Here is a 14,770-nt window from a genome sequence, read left to right as displayed (position 1 = left end):
GACAAAAGGTGTTTGAACAGCTTACAAATATACTATTGGACTCTTTAATGTACTAGTTAAGTCCTATTTTACTCCGTGGGAAACTCAACAGAGAATGAAGCAAAGAAAGACGATGTAAAATAAACCAGGAAAACCTTTGACAGTATGTAAATAAATCTATAGAGTTTGACAGTGACATATGAATATGTTCTGATGAAAATGAATGTGCTAACATGAGATAGAGGTCATCCATATATTGGTAAGTCATTTGTTCATCTGGAACAAAGATACATAAAATCAATTACAATTTTTACTAGAAAACATTTGATACTTCTTAATACATTGCACACTTTCTGTACTATTGACAAAACATTATATTTAGGGTGTTTCAAATTATTTATATATCATTCTGTATAAGAAACAAATACAAAATATAGTACAACAAAGAAAGGTCACTTTGAACACAGATAATTAGGGTTTGTTTTACTATAAATAGAAAGAAAGAACTGAACTAATTTTCTGTAGCTATAAGATAGAATTGTTTGTTGCATTTGCTGTCTGTTCAACTGATAAACTATCACTCAAAAAGATCTATCATTGCCAACCCAAAACAACATTACCTTTAGCTTCTGCTCATCTTTGTGGTCTGGCAGACCGGCTAACTTTTTCTCAATGTCATCCAGCCATGTCATTAGGTCATCAGCCTGCCTCTTGTACTGATACCATTGATGAGAAATCTCTAAAGCCTTTTTTCTTCTTTGAGCTCTCAAGTCCTGTTCACAGTGCAGACATTATTAAAATATGAATTAAAGGCTTATAAAATATGAACTGGCATGTGTGCACACTGAAGGGAAAAAAGTGCACAAGGCTGTTAGATTTTTAATTAAATGTTGATATTTAAAGCAAGTATATGAGTAAGTGAACATATTTACATCAGTTTAACTATTTTTTTTGTTTGTTTGTTTAAAAGGAGGTTACCTATTTCAGTGTTGTTCACATGTTGAATAAACCACTGAGACAGTCACCAATATTCAGAGAAGTTAAGACTCTTACATAAATGTCAATATTTTATATAAAACACTTCTGCTCAGAATACTTACTGGACAGATGGAAACACAGCCCACTTAGTATCTAGCCAAAAGTGGGACTTCTGTATTCTGTGGACTCCTGTGAATTTCTAGCCTGCATGAAAACTCTGTAGCTATTCAAATGAAAAGCACTGCAATGCAGAAATGTTTGCAAAGACAGGTTTCCTTTATCTAAATTAAATACCTCATACATAACAAATGTCATGTGTTTATAACTTTGTTTTATAAAGGACTGAAACTTCTCTTTAGCAGGAAGGTATAAAATGCTTGTCTTTTTCCCTTAGAACTGTTATTAAATATACATTTGCTTAACTGCTTAACTTCACTTATGCGGAATTCAGAAAGTATTTTAATTACTATAATTTCTTATTAGGAAGTAAATTAAAAAACTGCTGATACATTTTATATAAAAATACTCAGATTAATTTGCCTCAACCATTTTTGAACTTTTTTTCACCAGGGTGAATGCCTCAACTGAGTCACCCAAAGGAAAATGTATCACTATACCATAAAAAACAGCAAGGGAGGATCTGGTCAATAGCACAGTGCAATAAACACTGTTCTTGTTTCTCCAACATAAAAATTATGAATTGCTTCCATTTAGGTTGGAAGAGTCAAAGATACACCTAATAGATTTCAAGCTTCTTTAAAATGTGGACAAAACAACAGTATATTCTAGCTATCTTTCTCCTGAATTCACACAGATCTGCAAAATCGTATAAATTAGAATTAAATCCACATGAAAGGAAAGAGCATGTATAAAAATAAGTAACAGTAAAATGTAAACATTCCATGTTCCCCAAACCAAAGATAACTTAATCAAAATTATCCAAAGAAAGAAAAATTCTGCTTGCTGACGAGATAAAAATTCTCCTGTAGTAGCCAGAGCCTATAGCTCCAGGTAGGTGACCAAGGTGACTGGAACTGTAAGATTCTATCTTTCATTGCTTTTATTTGCATAGAAAGACGACACTTTCAATTATATCTTTTAGCTGGCATGGCATGGAAGCACACCATGTGCATTTCTAGGAACCGTATCACGCAATTTTACCTCCTGGATTGTGTCAACTCAGAATATTTTCATATTTCATATGTATTTCATATGAAATTTCAAATTTTCATATGTAACTTTGGGCTTCAGCCTCTTAGCTGCTGTGTCTATTGGTACTACCACCTGTCCTTATTCTAGAGAGGCTGGAGCCACTCTTCTAACAGGATTGTAGTGTGTAAATTACTGAAGGAGAAACAATTTATTCAAGGTTAGAAGTAAGTTATTCAACTGAGAATAGAAGTTTGTGGGACCTGATTCTAAGGCCTTGACTGCTGTTGAAGAAATATAAAACATACACAATATGTTAAAAAATGAATTATCAAAGAAATCTGTGTTGTCCAATTGACAATCATGCAGTTGAAATGCTGAGGATAAGACAGTACTTCTCAAGCTGGAGATTGTAAAATGCCTTTTGCAAGGCATCAAGAGAACTGTATAAGAAAATACATCTATAGCCAAATAGTTTTAAATTACCCATCCCTAAATCATAATGACAATTCATTTAATAAAAAAATGCCCTGAAATGAAGGAAAGAATGGGTTTAATAGCATGTGCTTATAACTGTAGCTCCTATACCTTGAGAGCATTATGTTTAGTCCGCAACAGCTGTTGTTTTGTCTTTATTTCCTCACGTTTTTTCTCATCTGTGACTCCCTTTTGAAGCCTGTCGCCCCTTTGCAGCAATTCTTTCACTGTGCTTTCATCCTCTTCACTCTGATTTAAAAAAAAAACCAAAAAAACAATATAATGTGCATTTTAAGCTAATTATTACTCAAGTACTAGTAGATACAGACTATGCTAAAGTAATCATGTAACAGCTGCTTGCAGTTGTATCCTGATGATCAAGTAACTTTTACTTATTTTCTAAAATACATGTAGAGGGATAAAAGTAAGACAGCACCTGCAAATCTACAGATTTTTGATTTTAGATCTTATGTAGGATAACAGCATAAAAACATTAGAGGAAAAAACTTGAAATATATTTTACTTTCAAACAAAAGGAATAGATATATGTAAAATAGTCTAAATCACTGTCAGTAGAGATTGAAATTGCCAGTATGTTGGCAGAACATGCAATTACTGAATCATCAAATTGATAACCAACTATTCTGATAGGGAAAATGCTATCACTAAGCATTTTTTTAATGTAGAGGCCACCTATGAATCTTTGAATCTTTGAAGCTGAATCTACGTTGAAGCTTCTGGCAGTGTCTTGTGTGTCTTAGAGTGCCACTCTAAGCATTTGATGCAAAGAAAGGGAACCAAATAAGCTCAGGTAGTGGAAACTTCCCCGTCAAACTTGATTAACTTTGAATTTGTCACGACATACACACAATAAATTTTGTATGCAGCACATTGAGCCTTAAATTTTTATTTTTCCTGCATAAAAGAAGAAAAGGTCCCGTAAAGATTCCTTCCAACACTGATATGAAATAGACACCTTTGAAGAATTCCTTAAAAGTAAAATAACATTGAGTCTTTATATCGGTTGTGAACAAATATATATTTGATCTTGCTGAGGACTCAGGAAGAGAGGGTTCTAAAGATGAATCTCCCTTTTTGCCCAGCCAAAAAATATCCCTCTGAAAATCACTCAGAAGAATACACACCACAATCCCAATAGTAGCTAAGCACTGCAGTATTTTACTCCTCTTTTTCCTTTCCACCCCTCAGCAAATACAAATAAATGGTTTTACGACTTGCAACAATAAAACATAAGTAATAAAGCTTACCACAGCCAAAAACCTATTTACATTAAATGCTATAAGCAGATTGGTTAAGAACAAATTGGCAATTGGCATTTCTTCTCATGAGCATTAATTTTTAGTGAATGTATTTTTTCACTATAGTGCCCATTTTGATACATCATTCTGACTTTTCCTGGTCTTCATACGACTACAGATATTTTAATATTCATTCCATGTTCTGTAATACTGCTGGTAGTAGTACAGAACCCATGGATCACATTCCTGGTCTGCTTAGTGTTTTCATAAGGCACAAGAAATGCTCTTCTGACAAACTAAAAATTAAGTTAGCACAAAAAAATTTAGTGCTAATTTGGGACTTTTGATTTTATAATATATTAACATAGCAAAATTTTGCCCAAGTTATATCTAAAGATCCTAAAGCAAATATGGGTTTCTGATTTTCACTCAGGTTTTTTCATCTCCCTGCTTATTTTTCTCAGACTTCCATTTTAACCAAATTACCATATCTTTATTGAAGTCCTCCTCTTTCAGATTCACTCCCTGCTGAATTTCAACCTCCAGTGGTTCAAGCATTTTTTGTATATCGAAGTCAAATTGCTCCAATTCTTTCAAAGGAATGAAGGGCTAAAATGGGAGAAATACAAAGATTACTTATTTAAAGGACATATTTCATAGTTTCATTAGAAACAGAATTGAAAAGAGATATCTGTGCTACTCTCTATTGCTAAAACAATGGTAGATTTTCCATCATGTTGAAAAATATCTACACCAGACTCAAAATACACAATGATACAAATAAATATACAAATTTATGTAGAAATACAATGTAAATAAACAAAAGAATTTTAAAATCAGTGAAAATTGAAAAGGAAAAAAAAATACATTCTTTTTTTTTTTTTTTTGTGTAAGAATAAGGCCAAATAAATAGTATTTTTCTAAAAAAATAAATGTTTACACTTGATTTGGTTAAATCTGTTTTTTCAGAAATTATTCATAAAGCAACAAGAAGTCCATTAATATGAAAAAGAACCCCTACTATTAATAATTGAGAAAATTTTAATGTTAATCTGGTCCAGTTTTGAAATCATTATTCACTCACACAGAATAGCAGAAGTGTCAGGTGAATGCTACACAAAAAAGGACACAAAAATCTTTGTGTAAGTTATTCCGCTAATGGTATTTTGTAACATATTGGGAAAAAAATCAATAAAAGCTCAGTTTTTGTTTCAAAAAGACTCAACAAAAAATCTGGATGAAGAAAAAAGTCAACCAAACAAAACAGACTGTATTCCTCCAAAATAAATCACAGTATAATTATGGTGCTTTAGTTTAGTATTCAGTTCTGAACTCTCCAACAACTGCTACTTATTAACAACAACGCACCACCTTTTGTCCATCTGACACGAGTGCCTGTGAATAGTTTTATGTACAATATACAGTGTATTTATTAGGTGCATTGAAAGTGATTAACAGAAAATCTTTATTCTTTCAAAGCTTTAAACATAAAAAGAAAATCTCAGTGGTTCCTGCATAGAATTCAGACTTAAAAGTAATTAATGCTATTTGACATTCTAGGAACTCCTGGATGTGCCCCTGACTTTCTTGCTAAAGACATAAGCACATTATATCCTAACTAGTTCCCTTTTACTCTCTCCTCTGGTACAATTAGTTGTTATTATTATATGCAAAATTTGTAATGAAGACAGCAACAATAAAAATTAAACCGTTAAAACACGAGAGACTGGATGTCAAATGAAATCTGTTCTCAGATGACCTGGAAGAGTCAAGGTAAAAAAAGCCCTAATTGTATCTGCTTGATTATTTTAACAACAAAGATTCTGCACATTTACAAACATTAATGGGCATATAATAATGTACAATATTTATAGAGAATAATACTGTGCTCACAAATTTTCATTAAGAGGCTCAGAATTACACTCATCATGCACTTCAGCTGTTAGAAATAATAGAAAACTACACAGTAATTTCTTCTCCAATGCTCTAAAGAATATTTTCTAAAGTACTTAAATCTCATTAAAAGAAAAACCAACTAATAAAATTAGTATATAAAATTCATAGTCTCTGAAAAAGGATAAAAAACAATAACAAAGAGGAAAGTGGAAAGAAAAACACTAAATGAATTCCAGTAATTGAATTATGTTCAAAGACTATTTGAAAATGCTAAGTCTCATTTCAGTATGCTATGAATGTTTTGTTAGTTCTGGATATGACAATTATATACTACCATTCACTGACTTAATCTATCATTTCTTATTTACTTCACTGTTGTACTGATCATTGTTAGTATCTGAAAAAATATAACTAATTTGAAGACAGATGTAAGTATTGAAAATAGTTTATGAGAGCTATCAGTCCTTTTGAATTTATGTTTTAATCTTCCACAGAGTGAATAATTTTACCTAAATATGGGGAAAAATATTAAAAGCACTTAGGAAGCATATGACCTCATAATAATAATAATTTTCCAGCTCATGAAGCTGAAATCATAAGGAAAGTATAATTACCTGCATTATACAGGTAGACAAGATGAAGTATCCAGCAATTTGGTCCTTTATCCAAGTCCATATAGAGATTCAGTAGAATAGTCAATAATTCAGACCATTTTTTACCTCTCTATCTGATACTTGTAATAGTAAGAATCCTTTGTGAATCATATTCTACTTGTGCATTTTCCAAGGTCCTGGAAAAGGTCCCCTAAATTCTACTTTACCATTATAATTTGTGTGCTGTAGTAATTCCTCTCATCTTGCTGGACACTTGTTCTCTAAATCTTAGTGTGGTTCTGCCAATTCCAGCCCACCTTGCCTTCAGAAGTGGAAGGAAACCTGAGAGAGGAGGCTGCAGGTGGAAGACATTTGCAGGCTGTGTGCTGAAGACACTTCATCTTGATAAGAATCTTTTGTCTCTTTGAGTCAGCCCACAACACGCAGTGCAAACCCCCAACAAGCCATCTACACGCTGTTCCATTTTTCCCTAGGATAAACAATAATTTCACAGGATCCAACCAAAGGCTGCCTCAGCTCTGCAAGTTTACAACAACATGGAAGTGCAAAATAAAATTGAGATAGAAATCCAGACTGCAGACAGCAGGTGTCCAGAGTGAAAACATCAGACAGCACAGTTCCTGCAATGATGTCCTCAGTCTACAGTTTATACATGTGTAAGTAGGCAAGAGGCTGGAATGGCTGAAATACTACTGGATGGCCATTAGGAAAGAAAAAAAGCAATATCCACAATGATGTGCTGGTTAGGCAGGATATTGAGCTCTGCACAGACCCCAACAACTCATGGAAACCATGTCTCCTTGCTTATGCTTTTTGCAAAGCTGATTTCCTGCTTTGCCATGGATCCTCTGTGCATTCATTTCCAGGGTTAGTACAGTGACCAGCAGTAATAGTTTAGATCAGGATCCATGCATTCCTGTTATCCTGTACACCAACCTGCATGGTTGCCTCATTTACTCTGCTAAATAGCTCTTTGGAATAAAGGCAGCAAATACAATGGAGAAAGTGGGTGGCTTATTCCAATTCAGAAGGCACAACTTGGCTAAAAATTACTTAATCCACACTGAATTAAGATTTAACAGTCAAGGTGGTCATACAGATGAGTAGCTGAAGTAAAATTTATAAAACTCTACCTGTGTATTTCTATCTCAAGCATTGGTGAATCCCAGACTCACAGGAAAAAAACTAAATGCACCTAGAAGAAAAATTAGCTCTCAAAAACCAATCTCTATGAAAAAAGGTTAGTCATACTTTGCAAAGTTAGAGACTTACTAGTTCTTAGATGTTCATTTTTTGTGAATTAATGACATACTCATTGTTGCATTCAAATAAAATCAGTGAGTACTTTTAATTGTGAAACAGTGAAAAAAGACCTTAATGTGAAAACCCCTGAATCTTCACATGTAATAAAAAATAAATCTCTACATTGTTTTCCTTTAAAAGCTTAGCTTTTCGAGGAACTGTGGCCCACTATGTAGCTGCAATTGTGCACCTTACACAAACACCGTTTTTTATGCATCTCCTTATGGAAACAAGTCCTCCTACCTTTACACTCTTAATTCTCTGTGATACAGCTGCAAATCGCTGGTTGAGCTCAGAGAGTTTAGGCTCTACTACTTTCCTGCAGTGATCCCCACGGTTTGTCATCAAGTCTCTGGCCTGGTCACGCACAGACTCCACCTTGGGGTGAATGTCATTCAGCTCAGCCTTTAAGCGCTACAGTCCGTGAGCAAGAGACAGGGCTTGAAGTTAGTAATAAATGCAAAGAGAGAGAAAGAGAGAGAGAGAGAAAGTGTGCAAAGGAATAGGGAGCAAAACCACAAAGCAAATTCAGATAGTTATGCATGAGTGTGTAAATCCAGTAGAAATACCTTAGACAACGTTCCCACTCATATCCCTCAAATTTACAGCAGGAATGTATCTACATGTCTGTTTTAACATCTCCTAGAGGAAATTAATGGTGATCATTATTTCTAGGCAGATTCTTATCTGCAATACTATTGTAGCTTATTTCAGAATGCACTAAATAATTCTATGTTCCTAAAGCTACGAAGAGCTGCTAACTCATGTATTATAGATCTGGATGTATAATTGTTGCTTTCATTACTGCTCAGGGGCATAGTTAAGTAAAAATGACAAGATTAAAAAAGAAAAAAAGTCCTAATTCTTTCTATATATCTGTCACAAATTAAAAAAAAAAAAAAAAAAAAAAAAAAAAAAAAAAAGGCAGAAGCCTTTATCCTCCGCAATACTAATCTTAACAGTAGATCCCAGTTGAGGCAGAGGCCAAAAATAGATAGCAAGGCATTTGGGAATCAGAGTTGGGCATTAAAAATTACATTTTACTGTCTGCATGAAATGCCTTTGTGCAATGCACACATATATACAGACATTGATAATTTTACTTTGTATCTGATTATAGCAAAACTGTTCATTCATCTCCAAAAGCCAGATTTATAATCCTGCTGAGATCAATGAGGCATTGATTTATTCTCTGCCCTGAAATTTTTAAATTTTTACCATAGTAAATGGCATCATTATGTTAGTGTCAGCAATACAATCCTGATTTTGATTTTCAAACTCGTACTCAGATATTATGTACTGGCCATGAAGTTCAATACAAAGTAAAATTTCACTTTGACTTCAGAAGAAAAAGTCCCTATAGATAATAATTTGATGTTCCTAAAGAAGGTGTTTTAAATTAGATATTTTAACATACACATCCATATTACAAGCTAATTTTTCATCAGCTGGTCAAATGATGCAATTGGCCAAGTAATACCTTCTGTTCAATACACTATTCCCTGACTTTACAGCTAGTTTACCATATAATATTCTTGTCTGTGTTGTTGATCTGGTCTCAATGTAAGCAATGTTTGTAGAATTAAGACAGTCATATGACAGAAATATCATACATATTGGAAAAGTGCCACAGAAAAACAGAAATACGATTAAAAATGAAGGGGACAGGGGAAAAAAAATAATTTGTTCAAACAAAACAAAACCTCGTGTTAAAGGAGTATTTTCCAGCAGATTTATGTTTAATAAGCTGCTGTTCTACTCACCAGGAAGTTCCCAAGAATTATAATAACAATCTGGTTTTATTTCTGCAGGGATTTAATTTTGGTAATACAGATAAAATTTATTAAGTAATCTACAAGCTGCCAGAGGGTAGCTTTATCACAGAAGAAAGGATTTTAATCCATTTGTGATACCTTTTGAAATATACTAGTTTTGACACAGTCTTTTTTAGAATAAAAGTAATGCTTTCCAGAAAATCACATTTTTTTACCTTAAGAATTTCCTCTTTTTGCTGGGGCTTTTGTTTGTCGGATTCATCCAACAGTATTTCAGCACGATACATCCAAGTAGTGACATTAGCTATATTCTGATCAAAAGCCTCCATGTGCTTTTGATATTCCTGTATGTGGAAAAGGTAAATACTGCATACAAAAAATGTAATCAGAACTGAAGTAACAGCTACATTTATGCCAATTGTGGCAAACATGCACACATTATGATATTATGAAAACTTGTTTATTTTACATGGTAGCTTCTTGTTTTCTGAAGGATAGAATCTGTTGTTTGTTTGCTTCACTTTGCATGTTACGTTTCTTTAAAAAGACATTCTAGGAGAGAGAGAGCAGCTTACAAAGTGACAGGCAGCAGGATAATAAATCACAGCAAGACACAGGTGTCGGCAGCTCAGCGAGGCTGCTGAGAGGAACAGGAAGCTGGTAGCCAAACCTACTGGAGGTGCAAAGGAGTAGTTCCCAAGAACAAGGTACAGAATTCATTTTGGAAAGACAGTAAATTGACTGAAACCCACATGGCTGCACTTGAAAAATCACAATCAAGTCTGGGAGCTCTGTATCTAAACCTCTTATGGACATTTCATCTAACTTCTCTGCTTTGAGACTTTGCTTTTTAAAAGCTATTCTAGTTGATACTCTGATAAATCTTCATTTCTCTACTTCATTTAAAACTTTGTGTTTTCGGGTGAGCTCACTAGAATGTGGCCTATGCATATCCCACACAATACATATGTAGACCACACATCCAGAATCAAAGGTATTACTAGTTCTTTTGACCCCCAAATGTACCTACCTTTATTTTACACTTCTAAAATTGGTAAGAAAAATGTCAACTACCTCTCTTAGATATTTTTGTCATTTTTTAGCAAATAATAACCACAGAATCCAAAGCAGAGAAAGAGAGGATGTACAAGAATACATAACCACATAAATTTGTAAACTCCATTATATGCTTCTTATAATCAGTTCCACATTAAATCTGCACACATACATGATTCTGAATGAAATGCTCAAGTTTTCCAGATACTTTCACCTGGATACTGTACTCAGCTGGGGAAGCCCTGTAGTGGTGCTGTACACCTATTGCCAAAGTATTTGTAATGCAGCCATACGGCCTCTAGTGGAGCTCCAACACATCGAGCCCTGAAAAGTCATGACAAAGGCCAATGCACCCTTAAAAATCACTTCCATTTCTCTGGGGTGAAACTGCATTCCCATGCTCTCAGGAACAGAAACAGCATGCAAGATTTCCCAAAGCATTCTGACAGACCAGTGGTTAAGAACCTTCTGTAGTTAAGGCTTCAAGCTGTCACCTCTTCATGACAGAATGAATTTGAAGGCAGAATAAAGTTATGTGGCTATCTGTGGTTTGAGGCAGCTGGGGATGAGGCTCTTGAATCTGTATGAAATGTGTATTAGGGATTTTACTGTCTACTAGGCTTAATCTGGTCCCCTTAAGGAATAATCCCCATCTAAAGATGCCCTATAAAACTATCCAAAATAGGATCATTAAGTTCTGAAAAACCAAATCATAATACTTCAGCACATCAGGTGTGCACCCTGAAAAGAGCTCATGACGTAGTTGCCTCTGAAATTAATCAAATTCACACACACCAAAACTACCCTGTGAGCCACACCAACTTGCTAGTGGAAACTTATTTCCTGATTGTACTTCTCTAAACAGAAATGCTAATGCAGCCATAAGTACCTGATACTGTTGGTATCAATAGTAAGACTTTCCCAATTCATTTGACTTTTTTTTTTTTTTTTTGCTTGACTATTAGAGAAGTCTCTGTCCTTGAAACTGCATTTCATTTATTAGAAAAAAATCCCAAACCAAAAACAATGCAAGAACTATTGAGACAGACAGGATTGCAAACTGCTAACAGTCAAGATTCTACTCAGCAATCGATCAGATCCTCAAAACATACACAATGCACTAAACAACAATCAGTCTGATTGTCTGTGTACTGTGTTTAATACAGGTCCAAGGCACCAGAAAAAGCACTTCTGTAAAGCTGGCATGTACAACTGGAAACCAACCCCTCATTTCCTCTGTGTGAAGAAATGCATTTTCCTTACCAGTAAGAGATTGAACCATTCCTCAGCACGTGAAGTTACCGCTTTCCAATTACTGTTCAGGAGGCTGAGTTTATCGTCCACGAGACTTTCCTTTCCTTTCATCACTGTCTTCAAGTTCTCTCCTAAATCACTGATGCTCTTAAGCTGGACCTGGCGTTTCTCAATTTCCTTCCGTGTTGCCTACATGAGCATGACAAGAAATAAAATTTCTGGGACTTAGAAATTATCCACACTAAGAACATGAAATATTAAATCAGACAGCAAGTTTATACTAGAACACACAGTCTTGCTTTCTACATGAAGGGAAGACATTCTGTGAAGAGCAGCAAATACAAAGCTAATTGTTTCTCTTGTGCTCTGATAAAATTGTATATATTCTTCATCTTCTTGCAATAGCTTAATTCTAAAAAGGTGTTTTATTTGAATTATCTTTCATTTCAGTGTTCAAAATATAGTTTCAATACTTAATTATTAAAAATGAATCCACATTTTATAATATTTATATAGAAATTTTTAAAGTTGCTTTTCATATAATAAAATTAGAAAGTTATCAAATAGCACATAAATCTTACATAATAAATGGGACAATAATACACCATCCTATTGACATCTTAACAAGAAAACTCCATCAAAAATAGTCTAGTGAGTATTTTATTACTGTAATATTTGTCAATGAAATATTTTCTCAGAAGAAATCATGTTATTTTCTTCTGTTAAACTTGTTTCCTAATTGGAGAAATGCATATTTTCATTACATTCACTTGGGATTTCATTCTGCAAACCAAAATACTAAAATAAGCTATTGCCCATAGCATTTCTAAGCCTGAATGACTACAACACATATGCAGTGCTATCAAGTCAGATTTCCAGCATCTCCTCCCACTGATCTCTTACCTTATATATCTGATATGTAAGGCTACATAATTTACTCATTATTCATGTCTTAATTTTCATTGCAACCTGCAAGAAGTCTAACAAAAGGAACAAATCCCAACATATTTAGACAACATGTAAAAAAGCAGGTGTTTAAATAGTAAACAGTGAGATGACACAGTGCAAAGCACAGCAGTCTTGCTGAATACTCCAGGAGATGCACAAACTCCTTACATCTAATTTCACATATAACCAGTTTTATGAGAGAAATTTATCTGAGATCCTTGGCACCTGATAGCAGTGATGCAAGCATATAAATCTCTGCTTATAAAATAAAACTGCAAACAGAAACAACGTGTTCCAAGATGAACAAACAGAACTTAGGAAGAAGCTCTAGTCTTCAGAGACACGGATTTCTCACAGAAACTTGAATACAGTAAAATAAAAAAAAAAAACACTTCAAATAAAAGGCAAACACAATGCTTCCATCTCAGGATGAATGCTGTTATGCAATAGAATCCCACCTTTATGACCTCCACACTATCACATCTCTCATGGTCACAGATCACTATAATTTTGTTGATAATGTATTGATAGTGAATTGAAAGCAGAATGTTTTTGGTTTTTTTCAATAAAGACAGTATAAAAATATTATTTTGGGTAAAAAAATAACCTTAATAGTACCTTCAATTAATTTGGTGTGTCATGCTTAAAGCAGCAGCTCACTTCCTGTGCTTAACAGAATTCAGGATCTCATCTGTAATGTTATTTCAGTGAATAATATTTCTCTTACATTACAGTCTCTTACAGTCTTACATTTGTTTTTCATGTAAGTATGAGAAATTTTCCCCATTTTAGTAATTTTCTTAAATACAGAAGATATACAATAGAACCAAGGCATGATTAATGCAAATTATTAACAATATACTGTATAATTATAGAATTTGAATAGGAGAGTTTAAAATTTCAGCAGGTCCTTGTCAGATTAAAGGAAAAACATGCCCTCTTCTAGCACTGTTTTATCTGTTTCACAGTAGGTGCAAAGTGTCATAATGGAAAAAGAATAAAACAAAGGGTATAATTTAGTTTCAACTGAGGATGGAAAATTTTGATCAGCATTATTTCTTTTTCTAAATTATTTACTTTCATTTGGAAAAGACTCTCTGAAGCGTATTTACCATGGGTTGTGGTTTCTTTTGTTTTTTACGTTTATGAAAATGCCAACCAATCTTGGGCTATATAAATAATCCCAACTAATAAACAGATGGATCTAACAATTACATGTCTATTAAACAAAACTGCTTCCCAAAAATGAAATGTGTAATTCTGTATGTGTAAGAAATGAGTTATTCCTTTCAAAGTAAAGACATAATGTAAATAAAAGACTAGATGCAGCTCTGGTCAATACGGATTTTAATTCCCCTGCATAATTGCAAGTAAGGGAAATGAACCAAGTAAATCACATATCCCCTCATTATCCAAAAAAAACCCATTGTGGCCTTCAACATAACATTGAAGTGACAAAAGTATCTTCCTCAATCTCCATTATTAGAAATCCTTATGTATAAAATACTGAACCCACTAAATACAATTGAAAAACTGTCAGGGTCTGTAAAGCCAGTGGAATTCCACATTGCATTATCAGCTACGACTTCCTCTGTAGGTTATGATGTAAACTTTCTTTCACAACTTCAATAAGATATTTTTGGTTGATTTTGTTCTTAATTTGGCATCTCTCATTATATTCCTAAGAATGTCCTATTTTTCTTTCCAATATTACTAGAAAGTGATACACATACTTTGATCACTGCAATATAACAGACAACACTGGTAAATTTTCTGTAAGAAAATAAAACTCAGAAGTACTGCTATTAATTCAACACCATTATATAAAACAAAGAAAGAATGTGTTGCAATGCCAGGATTTAACTACAATTATTTCAGTAAAACTCATATAGTGGCTTTTAAATTCTCCTAATTTTTAAAGAACAAGTTCCACACAGACTTGCTGGGTTGAACTCCCTTCTGGTTGCCATAACATGAAATTGCATTCCAGCTGTGTACTTTATTTGAAAATATATAAGAAAGTTGTAGAACTTAAACAACAGAATTAATAGAATTAGCTCTGCAAGTTAAGAATGGCATTTAA

General features: G+C 33.7%; 1 protein-coding gene across 4 annotated transcripts in view; it reads right to left on the bottom strand.

Annotated features, from left to right (window-relative positions):
• Positions 1-14,770, bottom strand: part of DMD (dystrophin) — a 1,141,085-nt gene that overhangs the window by 588,165 nt on the left and 538,150 nt on the right. For 3 of the 4 annotated variants that reach the window (XM_058829412.1, XM_058829411.1, XM_058829410.1), the window contains exons 35-40: positions 11,749-11,928; positions 9,645-9,773; positions 7,898-8,068; positions 4,329-4,451; positions 2,695-2,832; positions 600-752 (exon numbers count right to left, since the gene is read on the bottom strand). In XM_058829412.1, coding sequence (XP_058685395.1) covers positions 600-752; positions 2,695-2,832; positions 4,329-4,451; positions 7,898-8,068; positions 9,645-9,773; positions 11,749-11,928 — 894 coding nt within the window. Of the gene's footprint in view, positions 1-599; positions 753-2,694; positions 2,833-4,328; positions 4,452-7,897; positions 8,095-9,644; positions 9,774-11,748; positions 11,929-14,770 lie in introns of those variants that run through there. The other variant, XM_058829413.1, reaches the window with a different exon arrangement.

Source organism: Poecile atricapillus, chromosome 1 (genome assembly GCF_030490865.1).
Source record: "Poecile atricapillus isolate bPoeAtr1 chromosome 1, bPoeAtr1.hap1, whole genome shotgun sequence".
Classification (NCBI taxonomy): Eukaryota; Metazoa; Chordata; class Aves; order Passeriformes; family Paridae; genus Poecile; species Poecile atricapillus.
The sequence above is the reverse complement of the archived record's forward strand: the minus strand, read 5'-3'. Positions and strand labels throughout refer to the sequence as shown.